Source organism: Mus musculus, chromosome 6 (genome assembly GCF_000001635.26).
Source record: "Mus musculus strain C57BL/6J chromosome 6, GRCm38.p6 C57BL/6J".
Classification (NCBI taxonomy): Eukaryota; Metazoa; Chordata; class Mammalia; order Rodentia; family Muridae; genus Mus; species Mus musculus.
The window spans coordinates 30,414,237-30,432,851 of record NC_000072.6 but is presented as its reverse complement, the minus strand read 5'-3'; the positions used below and the strand labels follow the sequence as shown (position 1 = coordinate 30,432,851).

Genomic DNA, 18,615 nt, shown 5'->3' with positions numbered 1-18,615 from the left:
TCTCACCTATATATTTCAGTACTGAAATTCTGTACTTTTACTAAGATTTATTTTCACTAATGTATGTGTGTGTGTGCATGTGTGTAAGGGCATAGGTATGTGTGCATGAAGGCAGGCCCAAGGCTGACTTCCTTCTTTTTGCTGACTGAGGAAAACTCTTTCTGTTCATTTCTCATCCAGCTAGTCTGACTGGACAGCTTGCTCTTGGACCTACTGCCTTAGCCTTCCCAGAACCAGGATTACAGGCAGCCTGCTGTGCCCCCTGGCATTTACAGACATTTTGAGGGACCCAATCTGGTCCTTAGGCAAGCACTTTATTCACTAAACAAAAAAATTATGAGACTTTTAGCACTAGTTCCAACTGTTTAATCTTAGTTATAGAAATGCAATACATATGTATACACACATATTACACAATTCCTCTACACTGTTAGAAATATCTATAGTTGTATTTAGCTTCACGGCTAAGTTTTAGTAGAGTCTCTACACACTACTTCATATAATCAAATATTCCTCAATTTGGACTTTATGTCACCAGAAGTACCTTTCCAACTAATTTTCCCAAAATGAGTGTACTGCATAAATTCCAGATCTCTCATTTATTTTGAGAGGTCAAGGCCAGCCACATCTGGAGAGTAGGTTCTATGCCAGATAGGGCTACATAGTGAGATACTGTTTCAAGACAAACAAACAAATAAAAATAAATTCTTTATAGTTTATAATTAGATCGAACTCAATACACCTCTCACATGCACTGTACTATCAAACGGAGATGCAGAAGCAGCTGAAGTCCCACTGCCCCTGTCCTGGAAGAGCTTACAACCCAAGGGGAGGCACACAAGTGAACAGAACTCCATGTGGTCAGTGCTGGTGCTATTACAGGCTGTACACAGAAAGTGACATCAGGACAAAGTGGGGACAGGTCTTCCAAGTTTTCCTGGAAGTAACTGCTAGACTTACTGTTAAAGAATCAGAGGTTTTTCTGGAAATACTTATTAAAAGTGTTAAGGGATAATCAACTAGTGGTTTGCAAATCAATGGGAGTTTATCACCTACTCCCAAACTCTGCCCTGGGATTATCCATGCCACGCTTAATGACAAGAAGTGTCACACAAGAAAATCTGGAAGTCACTTTTTAAAAAGATGATTTTTATTCAATGTGCATGAGTATTCTGCCTGCCTTCAGTATGTATGCCCTGGGTGTCCGCCTCGTGCCCACTGAGGCACCACTCTGCAGCCAGTCCTTGAAGTCATTCCTTGTTTTCCCCTCCTACTCTTCAATTAGTGATCTAGGCTCTAACTCAGCACCATGCATAATTCAAGTTTGTACCTCCCCCACATCCCTACTACAGCTGCCTCATTTCAGGATGCAGGTTTCCTCACCTTGGTAACTGTAGTCATTATCTCTTTACTAGCTACAAGACCAAGTCTGATCATGAAAAACTCTCCTTCAATGGTACTCGATCTATCTGGCCCCTTACAGATTCTGGCTGCCATTTCCCATTATGCTAAACTTTCTACAGACCTTTGAAAGCATCTACACAAACACCATATTCAAGCTATCTGGCACCTACCTGTGTCTGCAATTACCCTTCCCTCAAAAAACCCTCTTAGGTTTAAGTGACTTATCTGATAAACCAAATGATACTATTCATCGTCTTCACCATTTGCTGATGAGAAACCTGTGTGTGTGCTCCACTACCTTATCAGGACACTGTCACAAATAACTCCGTTCTAATCACTCTGCAGCTGTCGTTCACCTGGTTCTCTAGCTCCGCATCATCAATCTATCAAGCACAGTAACTGCCTCATGGAGAGCCACCAGAAACACCGAGTGAAGGGATGAATGGTGAACAGAGTTAAACCTAAGAAAGTCGATGGGACGGCCAGAGGTCAATGGGAAAGGACAGAACACTGAGTTTCCACCTTTAATGGGTAGAAATAAGAAAACACGGAAGAGAACAAAATGGACAAAGAGGAGGAAGCAGAAAACATCTAGGATCATACAAAGCACTGTGATCCAAAGGGAAGAGAAACGTGAATAAGATGCAGGAGGCCAACAGCATCAAACACTGAAACTCGTCGAAGGAGAGAAGACAGACAAGGCAAGGCCTCTGCTTCTAAGGAGGCTAGTGGTGATCCTTACACCCCAATGCTGAGCCTGCTCCCGCTTCAGTCTGCTCAGCATTATCTACCACCAACTTCCTCAATTTCTCTGAATTTAGGACTTACAAATCTCCAATGGTATAAAACTTACCTGTGCGGTGTTTTTTACCCCCATGATTCTTTTTTTTTTTTTTTTAAATGGAAGCTATACAAAACAAAAAACAAAAAAAAAAAAAACCCACCATCCAGATAGAACCAAATTTGTTTTTACTATTTCTTTTGACATTTTATATTTGTATAGGATTTTACACAATTTTTAAGTTTTTTTAAAATATGCTTGAGTGTTTGTCTGCAAGTATGTGAAGTGCACACACACCTAATGCTTGCAGAAGCCAAAGAAGGGCGTCAGATCCTCTGGAAGTGGTTTAGTGCTTGTTAGCCACCATGCGGGTGATGGAAACCCAAAAGGGTCCTCTGCAAAAGCAGCAAGAGCTCTTATCCTCTGAGCCCTCTCTCCACTCACATAACTGCTTTTTCATTAAACTCTATGTCCCAATTTTTTTTTTTTTTTTTTTTTTTGGTGGTGGTGGTGGTGGTGGTGACATGGTCCCACGTGCTTCAGGCCCCTTGAACTCACTATGTAGCTGGAGACAACCCTGAACTGATCGTCTTGCCTCCACCTCCCTTTTAAGTGTGAGAATTAAAAGTGGTACCATTTTTGCCTTTGTTTGCTTTGGTAGTATTTTGTTTGTTTGAATTTTATTGTAGTGGCTCCCAGGGATTGTGAGTTGGTTGTCAAGTCTTGAGTCATCCCCCTGCCCCCATACTTGGTGTTATATGTGGTGCTGGGGACCAGGGGTTTTTAGGTGGCTCTGAGCATGCTCCATTTAAGCACCCTGCCAACTAAGCTGTATCTCTAACCCTTGTTCTGGTTCTTAGACAGTTTCACTCTGCAGAGTTTCATTTGAGGATGGCCTAGAATTCACCATGCAACTCAGGCTGGCCTATACTGTAAAAGGACATCCTCCTGCCTCAGCCTCCCAAATTCAGGGTTTATAGACCTGAACCACCATGCCTGGCCTTAAATTACTTCTTAATTATGCTTATATTTAGTAAACATGAGTACTTAAAATATTGCTACATTGCTTATGAAGCCTAGTTTATGCTTATTTCAGACTAAGTTAAATTTCTCAGTTTAAAAAAGTTAATAAGTTAGTATTTAATTTAAAAAGAAAATATTACAGAACTAACATCTCTCTTTGCACTTATATTTTTTTTGTATGTTTTTTGTTTGTTTGTTTTTGTTTTTTGTTTTTTCGAGACAGGGTTTCTCTGTATAGCCCTGGCTGTCCTGGAACTCACTTTGTAGACCAGGCTGGCCTCGAACTCAGAAATCCGCCTGCCTCCGCCTCCTAAATGCTGGGATTAAAGGCGTGCGCCACCACGCCTGGCTTGCACTTATATGTATTATTTTCCCATAACACACTACTAAAGTACCTTTGACATTTATCAATAACAATTATTCTGCTGAGAGGCACCTTGCTATTACTGAATTTCTTATCTTGACCCATTCAGGCCTGGTTTTAAGTCTGTTCATGTTCCAGGGTTTGGCTGCTAAAAATATGTTAAAAACTAGATATGGAGACATCTATAGCAGCTGTGGGATTTACCGTAGTGGTCTTTGTTGTTTGGTTTTGGGTTTTGTTGTTGTTTGTTTGTTTTTGTTTTTTGAGAAAGGGTCTTTCTGTCTAGCCCTGGCTATTCTGGAACTTGCTATGTGGCTTGGCATTCACTGATCTGCCGGCTTTAAAGGTTTACATGGCTCCATGCAGCTTAGGTTTTTTATTTAATCTCTTCAGTTAAAATTAGAGGAATGACTTGTAAGTAATTTAGTAAGTCTTAATTATAACATCAAGCATGCTTATCTGATAATTTGCTATAGCTAAAAAACAAGAAAGAAGGAAAAACTGTGAGCTAGATTTTTCTTTTTATTCAGAACAGTCTACAGCTGACAGAAAAGTAGTTAGTAGAAAGAGTGCGAACTCTAAGAAGAAAAGCTGCCTGTCAGACACATCAGCAGCTTTAAAGGTGATACAGTTTGCTAGTTAGTCCTAAGACTGCATAAAAGCTCACGTTTAAGCTCTCTTTCCTAGACCCTTGCCAACATGGATGGCTTTAGTCTTCCCATTTTACTTATTGTGTTTGTGACAGTAATGAATAATGAAGTTTATATTTACTGGCATTTGTTTTTGAACTTGTTATTACATTTATATATTATTTATTTATAAATTACATGTGTTGTATGTGGCTGTGTGTACATGCTGTGCCACAGCACATGTGTGGAGTCAGGACAACTTGGAGTCATTTCTGTTCCTACCATGTGGGTCCCAGAGGTCAAACTCAGGTCACTGAGCCTGGCAACAGGCACTTTTACCCTCTGAGCCATTTTGCCCTCCCCAACTACCATTTGCTATGTATTAACTATTCATGTGCATTCACTTATTTTTTAGTATAGACTACTAGTTCCTGGGAGCTCTTTATTATTCAGATTAACCACCTGTTATAAATGCTTCCCATGGCTATGTTTTTATCTATGATGCTTGATACAAAGAATTCTTAGCCTATCATATCATCACTTGGTTCTTCCTTAGAATCACATCCTACACTTGAAGGTTTTTTGATGTGGTTATGGTGGTCTGCCACTGATACTAGTGAGGTAATCTACTCTACTATCTAAGATACATTAAGAGAATCTAACTTCCCCAAAACTTATCATTATAATCCCAACAGTGGTCAATATAAAACATAAATTTAAAACTAAGGCCTAGACTTTTTGCTTCAATTTTGGCTGTTAAGACAACTTAAAGAGAACAGTTTTGAATTTAGAAAATCCATTCAAAATTCCCTTCAACCCACAGGAAGCACAGACCTCTTGCCTGTTATCACCCACCTCTCAAGAACCTGTTAGGGATCCTTATGATGGGACAGGACTGAATGAAGCGCCTCCTAACTGGGTCCCACCGTATTTTCTTCTTACCTGTCACCACAATTATCAGCAGTAAGTCAGACACATACAACACATGGCAAGTAATACATAGTTACTGTATTATAAAGACAGAAAAACAGGAAACAAAACAATACTTGAATACAGAAGGAAAGTGATATAAAGTCTCGTTTAACTCTGGAAGTTAAAATGACATAATACATAAGCAGTGGTCAGAGTTTTCAACTCTTATCCCCAACAACACAATTATGTGCACCTTTGTAAAGCTGTTCAACAGCCTCAAATCATCACCAATGCCGTCTGCGGCAAACATTTACCAGGAATTTTAGAAGCGATTAGACAGAACAGCCTTTTAAAGCCAATAAAGCCAAAAGGAGCTCCACCCAAAAGCATCAGGCACAGCACAGGCTCCTCTGCTCAAGGGTTTTGTTTTGTTTTTACTAGTTACAAAGCAATGGATACGGACCTTTAATAAGAAATCTGCTGGGCTAGCAAGATGCCTCAGCAGTTGAGAGCACTGACTACTCTTCCAGAGGTCCTGAGTTCAAATCCCAGCAACCACATGGTGGCTCACAACCACCCACAATGAGATCTGGTGCCCTCTTCTGTTGCATCTGAAGTCAGCTACAGTGTACTTACGTTTAATAATAAATAAATCTTTTGACCGGAGCACACCAGGCCAAGCCAAGTGGGGCCGACTGGAGCGAGCACAGGTCCTAAAAATCAATTCCCAACAACCACATGAAGGCTCACAACCATCTGTACAGTTACAGTGTACTGACATACATAAAATAAATAAATAAATTTTAAAAAATCTTCCGGCCTTAAAAATTAAAACTAGATGATAAGCAAGTCAAGCAAAAGGTTCCTATCTGGGCGCCTCCATGCAGCACGGGGAGGAGGGCACAGGATGCGCCTCCTAGGAAGCTAATCAGCCCCACACGAATCCCAATTACAGTTTGTTTTCTCACAACATAGAAGAAAAATGTAATGGACTCATAGAACTGTTCAAAGGATCAATTTTCTCTCTTCCCAAAGTTTTGATACTTCGCATTAAAATACCTCTTGCCAAAAAAAAACCAAACATTGCTTGCATAGCACATAAAACTTATATTGCATCATATAATTCCCTCAGCAATTCAGAACTAGCTCCGCACTCATTTTTTTAGGCACCTACTATGCCTGCATCCCTGTTTTAAGACCTAGAGTTGCAAAAAAGGATATGAGTCATCCTACCTAGAACTCCTCTCAGGGAAGCAAAGGACTTGTCTAATAATTACACTGAGGGAAGTGTGACAAGGGTTCTAACCCCCCTGGAAGATCTTATGGTAGTCAACACGTAAGGGAGGGAGGAAGCAGAAGGAAACTGACTGACTGATGGAGTGTGAGGGCCCAGCCTGAGCATCCTGTCTTCCCACTACATAGCACCTTCTCTGCCTCCAATTCCCCAGAAGGAGAATGAATGGGGTTTGCTTTAAGCAATTGGAGGTATATTCAGATGATCATCAGAAGATCTAGCTTGTTTATTCAAACACTCTAACATGGAGAAACACAAATGCTGCTTAGTATGACCTTCACAATACTGGGGAGAAGAGACTGGTGGGGAAATTATATATCTGCACAATATCTCAAATCTTTTAAGTCTGTGGTTTCCAAATGCTGGTCTCTAGTTCACTGCTAGGTTAAAGTGAAATTCCCAGCCCAATATAAAAGGAGAAATATATGGAAAAAAGCTAAAATATTCTCTTCAAAGGTCTATCCATTTTACTATTAAATATTCTTTATTTTCTAAGAGAATGATGATAGAAAATTGCATTGGTTATACTTTTACATATCTTTGCTTAAAAAATAGAAACTTTGCAAACAAAAGTTTACTCTAAAGTTACACACATATATTTTACACATACAGACTGAGCCGCTGCTTTGAATCAATCTGATCCACCATTGATGACTCATGAGTCCTGCACAGGGAGCCATACTGCCAAAGGATACCACCACACATTATAACCTTCCCTTAGTCTCTCTCACCTAGGCTCCAAGCAGAAAGACAAGATAGACACACAAAACCACCGAATAGCAATACAAGACAGAATATAACAAGTGGTTAGCTTACAATTTGACATTTTTATGTATCAAAAGTGTTAAAGTGTACATACCCTTTGACCCAGCTATTCCACTTCTAGGAATCTATTCCTAAAGAAACAACCATAGATGCATGGAAAGATGTATGGACAAAGATATTAACTATAGTAATATTTATAATGGTAAAAACATTATAAACACTTTCAATATCCAACAAGAAGGAGATGGTTAAGTATGTTAGTTAAACATACTTAAAAACGTTCATGTGCTACATACCACTTAAAAGTTTATATGAGGCTATTAACATTAACAAGCATTTACAATATATTGCAAATGAGCCAGTTACAAAGTAGCATTACAGTAAGATATAATCTTAGTAAAAAAGTCTATGATCATGAAAAGTACAAAAAAGATTTACATCAAATTTTAATTGTGATTATCTCTGGGTGGATTTTATGAGTGATTTTGTTTTTTCTCCTTTGTTCTTGCCTTTATTTTCCAAGCTTTTAAGAAAACATTACTTTTGGACTGGAAAAAGACAATATCATATTACTTTAATTTTTGAAAATATAATTTAAAAAAGTACTGGAAAGAAACACACCAAAACTGTTAACAGTGAGTTATGACTAAGGTTGGAGTAATTACTCTTCTTATGTTAGCCAAAACTTTTATGGCATATTATTTATAGAAAATAACATAATCATGAATTTTCCTTTTGCCTTTTTTGAGATAGGACCTCCTCGTGTAGGCGTGGCTGCTCCAGAACTTACTAAATGGACCAGGCTGGTCTGGAACTCACAGAGATCCACCTGCCTCTTCCTTGCTTGAATTAAAGATATGTTCTACCACATCTGGCCGCCATGTGAAATTTAAAACTACCTTAGAATATAGAGATAACAAAAAAATTAGTGAATCAAAGCTGTAACCAAAGATCTTTTGGAGGGCTGAGTGTATAGCTCAGTATACACACACTTGGCCAGCATGCACAGGGCCCTGGGGCCAAACCTAAGCACCCACCCCTGTTTTGTTTTATCAGAACTTCTGTTAAACATCTTTGGCATGTTTCTCTCATAGCAACCAACATATTATTTCTGTCACAGATGAAGCTAATGCTAACTTCATGGAAGTTATTCAATCAAAATGGATGCTGACTTTAGGATCCATGTGTTCTTCTTCCCCCAAAGAGCAGAGATGGGGGGTGGGGGGAGAGAATAAAGGGGGAGGGGAGGAAAGGGAAGGAGGGAGGGGGCACAGTACCATAACAACAACAACGTAACAGTAATGTGCACATGCACTTTTTATTTTTACAGAATCACACACCTTTTAAATTTCATAAATTTATTCTTGACCTAAACTTCTATTCATTAACATTTACACAAACATAAACTGCTTATGGTAAAAATAAAGCAAATACCAATCTCTATTAGTGCTTATTTTAAAATAAACCTTCCCAAAGAAAAACATATTTTCTCCAGTCATTTAACCAATATCTAATCTGCTACCTTAATTTTCTTTTTATTTTTTAAATTATTTATTTATTTATTTATTTATTTTTGTTTTGTTTTTTGAGACAGGGTTTCTCTGTATAGCCCTGGCTGTCCTGGAACTCACTCTGTAGACCAGGCTGGCCTCAAACTTAGAAATTCGCCTGCCTCTGCCTCCTGAGTGCTGGGATCAAAGGCGTGCGTCACCACGCCTAGCCTTAATTTTCTTTTTACAAAATTTGCTTCACCATAATCACTAAAATTAAAACTTTACCAAGACACACACTAACTCAGCTTTTCCCCAATTTCATAAATAATGTCATCTTTTTATAAATCTACAGAGAAAGCACATGCTTTCAATCCCTTGGGAGGCAGAGGCAAGTGGATCTGAGTCCAAGGACAGTGTGGTCTATAGAGTGTGCTACAGCACAGCCAAGGCTACAGAGTGAAATCCTTTCGGGGGTGGAAGGCCTACACAAGAAAGAACAAAACAACAACAAATACTCTAATAGACTAAAACTAAGAGGAGTCAGTTTTAAAGAGAGGAAAGATAAAGAGATGAAAGGGAAAGCTGAGAGAACAGACTCAGAAGTCAGTCTAACAACCAGGAGCGGGTGAGCGGTAGCTTCACTGGTTTAAACAGCTGAACTAAGTTAACTACAGAGGCAGGCAGCAGAACGAGCTGAAACAGACTGTAAAGATCACCACATTGGTGGTTGGTGATACACAGAAGTTATATTACAGATCAACCCCTCCCACCTATTTGTCCCCTGGAGCCAAGTGTTTAAGAAGAAGAGGTATTTGCTCCCAGATGAGACTGGTGGCAATGACCAAGAGGATGCTCCCCAGGTAGGACTAAGATGAGCCGTTGGCTCTAAGAAGAGCCCTCTGTGGGTATCAGCATTCTGACAGATGAAGGGCAGTTACACTAGAGAATGGTCAATATCAGGTACACTCCCTCACCATGACTCATCCAGTGTCCACTCTCCTCCCTACCACAATTAGTGGGATCTGTGCAAAACACCGAGGGAAAGTCACAGCAAGGCTAGCAAAGATTCTCAAAGTAGCATGAACCAGCATAAAATCAAGACTCAAACATGGTACAAGTCAGAAGTAAAACGTGAAGATAACAAAGAGAAGTGATCTCTATCAAAATGTCAAGTACTGGTTTTTTTTCATTACAGAAATGAGCAAATGAATCTTAAGCTTCATATGGAAATGGAAGGAGCCCAGAACACCACAACAATCTGAAAAAGATTGGAAGACTAACATGACACGTCACTCCCAAACTTACAATGGTACAGTATTTAAAGCAGAGGGACTGACATAAGAACATACATAAACAAATGATTTCCAGTGAGAACTCAGTACTGTGGCGGCATGTGCCTGTAATTCCAGCACTCACATGGAGGCCAAAGCTGGAAGGACCACCACCAGGAGTTTAAGGCCAGCCTGGTCTAGATACAAACTTCCAGGGCAGCCAAGACTACATAGTCAGACAAACCATAAATAAATAAATAAGTAAATAAATGTGAGAATTCAGTTAAACACAAACATCTATTATCCATTAATTTTGGAGAAGTGACAAGCAAATCCTACAGGTAGCAAGAATCATCTTTCCAACTCACTCTACAACTACATACATTTTAACCTAGCATTTTTTGGGGGGAAGGGACAGGTGGAGATTGTTGTTCTGTGTTTTGAGATGGGATTTTCACTCTGTGGCCAGGTTTAAGTTGGCTATGAGTCTCCTTTTCTGCCTCCTGAGGGCTGGGGTTATAGGTAGGCATGCCCCACCACGTTCAACCTTTAAACCTAGAATTCTACACTTAATCTCTTTTTCATGTATGAAAAAGGGCATTTTGGATGTGTAAGGACACAATAAAATTGCTCCCTCATAAGTCTGAAAAGGGAATCACTTAACATATACATATGGAATGGAAAAATAATAACGCGACATAAGAAAGAGTGACCAGGAAAGCCTCAAAGCTTAGTAGGCATCAGCTAACTGGGAAATAACAAATTACTGACATTCATAACTGCAATTAGCTTGGGCTCAATAAAGGGAGACCCTCAAAACACACACATAGAGCTGGGTGTGGCGCACGCCTTTAATCCCAGCACTCGGGAGGCAGAGGCAGGCAGATTTCTGAGTTCAAGGCCAGCCTGGTCTACAAAGTGAGTTCCAGGACAGCCAGGGCTACACAGAGAAAATCTGTCTCGGAAAAAAAAATACACATAAAAGCCAGGGTGTGATGGAGCAGACCTTTAATCCTAGCACCCAACAAGCAGATCTTTGAGTCTGAGGCCAGCCTGGTCTATTTAGTGAGTTCCAGGCCAGGTTACATAGTGACCCCCATCTCAAAAGCCAAGCAAACAAAACCCCAAACAAGAAACACACACACACACACACACACACACACACACACACACACGAGACTAGGTACATCTTTTGCTAAAAAGTCCTTAATTTTAGTTTCTCTCAAAACTGACCTGGAGGGGCTGGAGAGATGGCTCAGTGGTTAAGGACACATGTTGCTCTTGCAGAGGACCCACAATCAGTTCTCAGCACCCATGTGGTAGCACACAGCCATATGTAATTCTAGTTCCAGGGTAGCTCTTCTGACCTACAGGGATACCGGCACATATACAGTGCTCATGCATACAGTCAGGTGTGCTGGCTAGTTTTATGTCAGCTTGACACAGTCATCTGAAAGGAGGGAACGTCAATTGAGAAAACACTTTGATAAGATCCAACTGAAGGCAAGCCTGTAAGGCATTTTCTGTGTGTGTGTATGTGTGACAGAGCGAGCGAGCGGAGCGAGCGAGCGAGCGAGCGAGCAAGAGAGAGAGAATTTATGTTTGTGTTATGCTGTGCTGGTGGTCTGTGTGTGTTTGTGTGCATGTATGTATGTACCTCTGATCTGATAGTCTGGGTCCCTTAAGAAAGGAGACTGAGCAAGCTGTTCATCAGCTCCTCCATCCAGGTTCCTTCTCTGTTGACTACATTCAATGATAGAATGTGTTATGGAAATGTAAGTGAAATAAACCCTTTCCCCCCAAGTTGCTTTTGGTCATAGTGTTTCATCGCAGCGACAGAAACCCTAATGAAGACAGGAGGCAAAAACCCATACACATATAATAAATATTTTAAAAAGATTTTTCAAAACTGTGCATCAAATCAGTACAAGCACAATTTTAAAAAAGGTAGCACTGAATATTGGTGAGCATGCATAGAAACGAGGTCATGTAAACACTGTCAGGTCTTGGGAGGCAGAGGCAGAATATCTGTAAGTCTGAAGCCAGCATAGTCTACATAGTGAGTTCCGGAACAGCCAGGGCCACATAGTGAGATCCTGTCTCAAACGCTCGCCTGCCAAAAAGAAAAAGAAAGAGAAAGAGGAAGAGGAAGAGGAAGAGGAAGAGGAAGAAAAAGAAAAAAGAGAGGAAAGGAAAAGAGGAAGGAAAGAAAGGGGGAGGGGGAAGGGGAGGGGGAGGGGAGGGGAGGGGAGGGAAAGGGGAGGGGAGGGGAGGGGAGGGGAGGGGAGGGGAGGGGAGGGAAGGGAAAGGAAAGGAAAGGAAAGGAAAGGAAAGGAAAGGAAAGGAAAGGAAAGGAAAGGAAAGGGTTGCACAGTCACTCTGAAAAGGACATCACAGCAAGGCTAAACAGGTGCTTACTATAGAACAAGGTAATTACATTCTTGGGCATTTATCCCAAATAATTGAAATTTTATGTTCACATAAAACATAAACACAAAGCTCATGACAAACTTATTCACTATAGTTAAAATATGAAGCCACCCCAATTCCCTTCAGTGAGTGGTTAAACAAACTGATAGATACATCTATGAAACATTGACATGGGGAACAACTTGGGTAGATCAGAAGGGAATTATGAAGGGTAAAATGCATCAGCTTACCAAGGCATTTCCATAGTTAATCTTGAGGTCAGCTTAGCTGGATTTAAGGTGTGTTTGTGAGGCTGTTTTCAGAGAGGGGAAGGCCCACTATGAATGTAGGTGACCAATATTATAGGCTAGGATCCAGATAGAGTAAGAGTGGAAAAGAGACCCCTGAACAGGCTGTGGTAGTGTGAATAATAATGGCCCCCAGAGTCTCATATATCTGCATGCTTAGTCCCCATATGAAGAAGTTTGGAAAGAAAAGGAGGTATACCACTAGAGGTGGCCTGGGGTTTCAAAAGCTGATACAGGGCCCAGAGTGTTTTTGTCCCTGCTGCCTGTAAATCAGGGTGTAAAGCTCTCAGTTCCAGGGCCATTCCTGCCTTCATGCTTCCCACCATGATGATAATGAACTAAACCTCTGAAACTGTGTGGGGCAAGGGGTTATGCACAGACAGCCTGGTCTCCAGTCGAGCTTAGATCTTGAACCCCAGTGGGACCTGATGGGTGGTAATTTCCACCTACATGGGTCAGAAGGCATAAGATCATGTCTCCTGGACCCCTGGCTCCTATCGAAGTTACTGACCCCAAAACCCCCACAGGAGAGGTCTAGATTCCACCCCCACCCACAGTTACCTGGCAACAGCAAGATAGCCCAGCCCACTATAAGAAGGGCTGCTTGGCCCCACCTCTCTCTCTCTTTTAAGCTTTCTTACTCTCTAGTCCTCCTTCTCTCTCTTTTCCCCTCTCCACGTGGCCATGGCCGGCCTCTCCCTCTCAGATTTCTACCTTCTCTCCTTTCTCCCTGTCTTTCTACAATAAAGCTCTAAAACCATTGAGTCTCTGACCATCAAGGCCCGCTGTGCTTGAACGGTGGGGTAGGCTTTCTTCTAACACACACACACACACACACACACACACACACACACACACACCCGCCAAAAGGCCTTCTACGCTGCAGCCATGGACCGGGCTAAGGACTTTCGCCTGCATGGGAACCACCCAGCGCCTCCCTATCCCCCTGCCCTTTCCCCATTTCATCCCCAAGGCTGAGTGCTGCCCTGGGGCCCCTATTCTGTTTTCTACTCCTCTGCCGTATCCAGTGTGGGATGCCGGAGGTTGAGAACCTGGTACCAGGGGCTGCCCCTTGTCCACCACCCGTTGTGTGGGGTCAGTGGCTTAACATAGCCAGATGCCCACCCAGGGCTGTGTGGAAAGCGTGCACAGTCCTCCCATGTCCACCCACCCAGAGCATCAAAACTGGACGCAGGTTCTCTCCCACTCCCCTCTTTCCCACATACCCCCGGCCCCGCAAAACTGTAAGCCAGCCTTCAAGAGCTGCCTTGATCATGATGTCTTTTCATAGCATTAACAGTGCTAAGACACAGACATTCTCCTTTACTGCTTCATGGCCCCAGAAACCATGGAACCAAGAACTATAAACAGAAACATCTCAAATCTTAAGTCATCTCAAGATAACGTTTCTCCTTATAAGTAGTTTCTCTGGTGTTCATTGTAGTGATGAAAAGTTAACACACACACACAGAGCTGCTTCTAGGGAAGTAGGGCTATTGCTAGCTACCTTCTGGTTCAGAAGCCTTTGTACCTGGTGTGCAGGAGGAATTCAGAAGAGTTTGGAATGCACACCACAGAATCCTAGAACTACTACACGCTTAGCTTAATTCTGGGATGAAGTCAAATCCTTCAGTAGAGACAGCTCAACAGGCTTCTTCCAAGTAGAAATGAGGACTCTCTTAAAACTGGACACAGGGCCACTTGTGTCTCATCACAGCAAAGAATTTGTCTTTATTTTGCCCATGGCTTAAGGGTGGTAGACTAAATGAATCTAATAAAGGAATTTTCTGGACTGCCCAGCTATAGTGTACTTAGATATAATAATAAATAAATCTTAAAAAAAAAAAGGACTCACTGTGGTCAGTGTCTCTTCATAACAATGGAAACCCTAAGACATTGCCTCTAGACATTAGACATGTTATCTCAGGTGCTGGAGAGATGGCTCCGCATTCAAGAGAACTGACTGTTCTTCCAAAGGTCCAGAGTTCAATTCCCAGCAGCCACATGGTGGCTCACAGCCATCTGTAATGTCATCTGATGCCCTCTTCTGATGTGACTGAAGACAGCTATAGTATACTTATATACATTAAATAAATAAATAAACAGACATGTTATTTCTTCTAAGGTTAACCGCAGCTTATATACATTTATGCTAAGCACTGTGGTTTCATACAGACTCAGTTAGAAATTCTCTCAACTATGTGAGGACTACAGAGGAATAAACAGGTAAGCGGGCAGACATGGCTAGTTCTCAACTTGCCCATGACTTGATTCCTGTCCTTTCTGAACAGCCTGATGGTCCTTTCTGCTTTACACAGCTTTCTCGTGCCATGTCTCAGTAGTTTTCTTTCATTTTCTTATTCCCCCAACATTATTCTTAATTTTTATAAAACAAGGCAGGCTATCATAGACATTTCTTCTGTAAGTACAAAGTAATCATAGCATAGTGAGGAACAGCTTCTAATCTTGAGCTAGTCTTTGTCATTTTGGTTTTATTATGTAAGCATCCTTTTTCTGAGGAGAAAAAAAAAGTGGGCTCATTAGGTGAGAAGTTTTTGTCTTTGGGGGAAAGAAAGGGCACAAACTGAAATGATATTCATCTACATAAATGAATGATTCCTGGCTAGACTATCCTTGAGAAATAAGCTAAAATTTACATATTTACATATGTTAATCAAAAAGTATTATAATTCATAAATCTGTTAGATTGAAGCATCACATCTGAATCTAATAAATACAAAATTTCTGAGAACACTCTGGTCTAAAATAATATCATATTCTTATTGTTTATGAATATCTGCCAAGATTTCAACATAAAACCCTCCCCACCTCTGGAGACATGGCTCAGTGATTAAGAACCCTTGCCGCTCTTCCAGAAGACCGAGATCCGACTTTAACTCCAGTTCCAGGGGATCTGAGGCCCTCTTCTAGCCTTCTGGAGCACCTGGTAGGCATGTGGTGCACATACATACATGCAAACAAAGCATATATAAATTATACATACCTTCTTTAAAAATTAAAACTAAAACTAAAAAAGAAAAACAAATAACAACTCCAACCCTTTTGGCAGTCTCTTAAGCCCCCAAATCCTACAACTCTCAAAGGAATTGCAACTACTTACAGATCCTTAGAACTACCCACTACCGTTGTGGGTGGGCCTGGTGCTGTTCTTGTGAACCAATCCCCTAATGAATAAAGGAGCCAAATCTCTGGGCGAGTAGGAGGGACTTCCGGGCTGGACAGAGGAAGAGAGGGAGGAAGAAAGGAAGCAGGAATTATGTTCCTTTTGGGCGGAGATAACGTGAGGACAAGATGTAGCTACTATTGTCTCCCGGATTGTGGCGAATTCACCAGGATTCCCCACTGGAGAAAATAGATTTAGTATAGTTTACAAGATTAGGATTTCAATTGCTGTGCCCAACAATTGAGTTACTGTCATTTCTGAACTAAGTTTGTGTGGTGTTTTCCTTCACGTGGTGGTCCAACTGGGTTCAAGAGAGAACGATGCCTGAGTTTGCCAGATGTGGACCACAAAGGCCATGGGGAATTTGAAGTACAGGACTGGTGTGGTAGCAACCCGCCAGTGGGACGGGTGGAGCTCCAGGCCAGAGAGTCTCCATGAGATAGGAACAGACTGGCCAGACTGCCAGGGCAGAGAGAACGTGCCAGTTCCAGTTTTTAAGATTTCTCTATTTCCCACAACACATTACAATGGTTGTTGAGACACTAGACTAGAAAAGCAAAACAAAACAACAACAAAAAAACCAGATTGATGATAGCCTTCTCAGTTCAGTCGTTAGACTACTAGCTGCCCTTGAAGACTCGGGTTTGACTCCCAACACCCATGTGGAGGCTCACAACCACCTGTAATTCAGCCAGGGATGGGGGGGAGGGTGTCCAACACCTCCTTCTGGCCTCTGTGGGCATTGCATGCAAATAGTACACAGACATGCAGCCAGATAAACATAAAATAAAAATAAATAAAACTTAAAACTCAGGCTGGAGAAATTAGTTTCCAAAGAACTAAAACCTGGCTCTCTCCTAAGAAGAACATAACATCTGATAGAGCCCCTGAAGAATATCCGTTAGACTCAGAAGTCAATGGAACTACATTAAAAAGAAAAGAGTTACATTCACAAATCTATGACCATTATCAAGAGGGCAATTCAATGGACTCGCACATTATAGGGAAGACACCTACCAGGAGGCATAACAGAAGTTTCGATCAAATGCATGACAACTGTTGGGATAATTAAGACCTACAAACAGTGTGCCAGCTTTCTTTCAAAGTAATGGACAATGCATTATTCCAAATGTGTAGACCTCTTAAGGTTCCAGTTAGTAACAACAAAACATATTAAGAGACTTTTATTTTGTGTGTATGTGTGGGTGGGTACATGTTAAAGTGTGTGGAGTACCAGTGGGTAAGGTGCCCATGTGGAGGCAGGGACGTCCACCTCAGGCATCGCTCCTGAGCAGTCAACCTTGTCACTGGCACCCAGACTTTCTGATTGAATAGGCTGGTTGGCCACAGAGCCTCAAGGATCCTTCTGACATTGCCTCCACAGCTCTGGGACTGCAAGTATGAGCTACCCATCTAGCTTTTTACGTAGGTGCAGGGGACTCCCCCTAAGATTAGGGCTTTTAGAGGAAGGTTTGCCACCATTATTAGGTTTGCTGAATTAGGATTGGTGTTAAGACTTCTAAGGTCTTTTTCTTTCCTTTTCTTTTCTTTTCTTTTTTTAAACTTTTAATTTTTATTTATATGAGCACACTGTAGCTGCCTTCAAACACACCAGAAGAGGCATCAGGTCTCATTACAGATGGTTGTGAGCCACCATGTGGTTGCTGGGAATTGAACTCAGGACCTCTGGAAGAGCAGTCGGTGCTCTTAACCGCTGAGCCATCTATCTCTCCAGCCCCCTAAGTTCTTTTTCAATTTTAACATCTTATGGTTCAAAGGAGAGAAAAACTAAAATTTCATTCTAAACATTATGATTTATAAGGTTGATTTCTGTGTTTGAGGATTTAAAAGCAAAACCCCTGCCTTTGTTATAGTCTACATTTTTCTGCACATGAGTCTACAATGAAATACACCCTATAGCTACTAAGTCCATTTGCTTGCTTCTCTCTGTTGGTAGTGGTGTTTGACCGTCTTTATTACTCTGATTCTACAATCCTGTATACACGAAGGACACGCTTTACTTCACAGCTACAACCTCAGCCCTGACTTCTTGATTCAGGATCACCTCCATGCTTTCATCTACAGAAAAAATTTTTTCTGTTTAAAAAAATTATAGAGCTGGAGAGACGGTTCAGCAGTTAAGAACAATTGTTGCTCTTGTCTAGGGCCCACCATGGTGACCATCCATAACTCTAGTTCTCAGGGATCTGACCCCCACAAGCTCCAGGAACACATGTGGTGTACATGCATGCGTGCAGGCAGAATATTCATATCATAAAATAAGTCTTTAAAGAGAAAATTCTGATGGGCAGTGGTGGTCCATACTTTTAATCTCAGAACTGGGGAGGCAGAGCAGATATATACATATATATACATATCTCCATATCCCTGTGCATCTGAGACAAGTCTCTCTACACAGAGAGTTCCGAGTCAACCAGGGCTGCATAGTGAGATCCTGTCTCAAAAACAACAAAAAGATGGACTCAAGAGATGGCTCAGTGGGTAAAGGCTGACAACTTGAATTTGATCTCTAGGATCCACATGATAAAAGAGGACTCTTGAAAGACCTTTGACCTCCATACATGCACTGTGGAATGTAATGCACACACTCACACATAAAAATAAATAAATTTAATTTTAAAAAATATTTAATAAGGAAACCAGACATGGTGGCCCATGTCTGTAATCCCAGCATTTGAGAAGCTAAGGTTGTCCTATATGGTGTTTCAGGGTATGTATGAGCTTGTCTAAAAAAATTTCTCTCTCTCTCTCTCTCTC

The 18,615-nt window shown here is 41.3% G+C and overlaps 1 protein-coding gene across 4 annotated transcripts in view; it reads right to left on the bottom strand.

Annotated features, from left to right (window-relative positions):
* Nucleotides 1–18,615, bottom strand: part of Klhdc10 (kelch domain containing 10) — a 53,663-nt gene that overhangs the window by 22,328 nt on the left and 12,720 nt on the right. The window contains exons 1-2 of one of the 4 annotated variants that reach the window (XM_017321829.1): nucleotides 5,750–5,909; nucleotides 5,057–5,143 (exon numbers count right to left, since the gene is read on the bottom strand). The exons of 2 other annotated variants lie outside the window; for them this stretch is intronic. In XM_017321829.1, the coding sequence (XP_017177318.1) occupies nucleotides 5,057–5,143; nucleotides 5,750–5,894 (232 nt within the window). In that variant the 5' untranslated portion in view covers nucleotides 5,895–5,909. Of the gene's footprint in view, nucleotides 1–5,056; nucleotides 5,144–5,749; nucleotides 5,910–18,615 lie in introns of those variants that run through there. One more of the 4 variants, NM_029742.3, reaches the window with a different exon arrangement.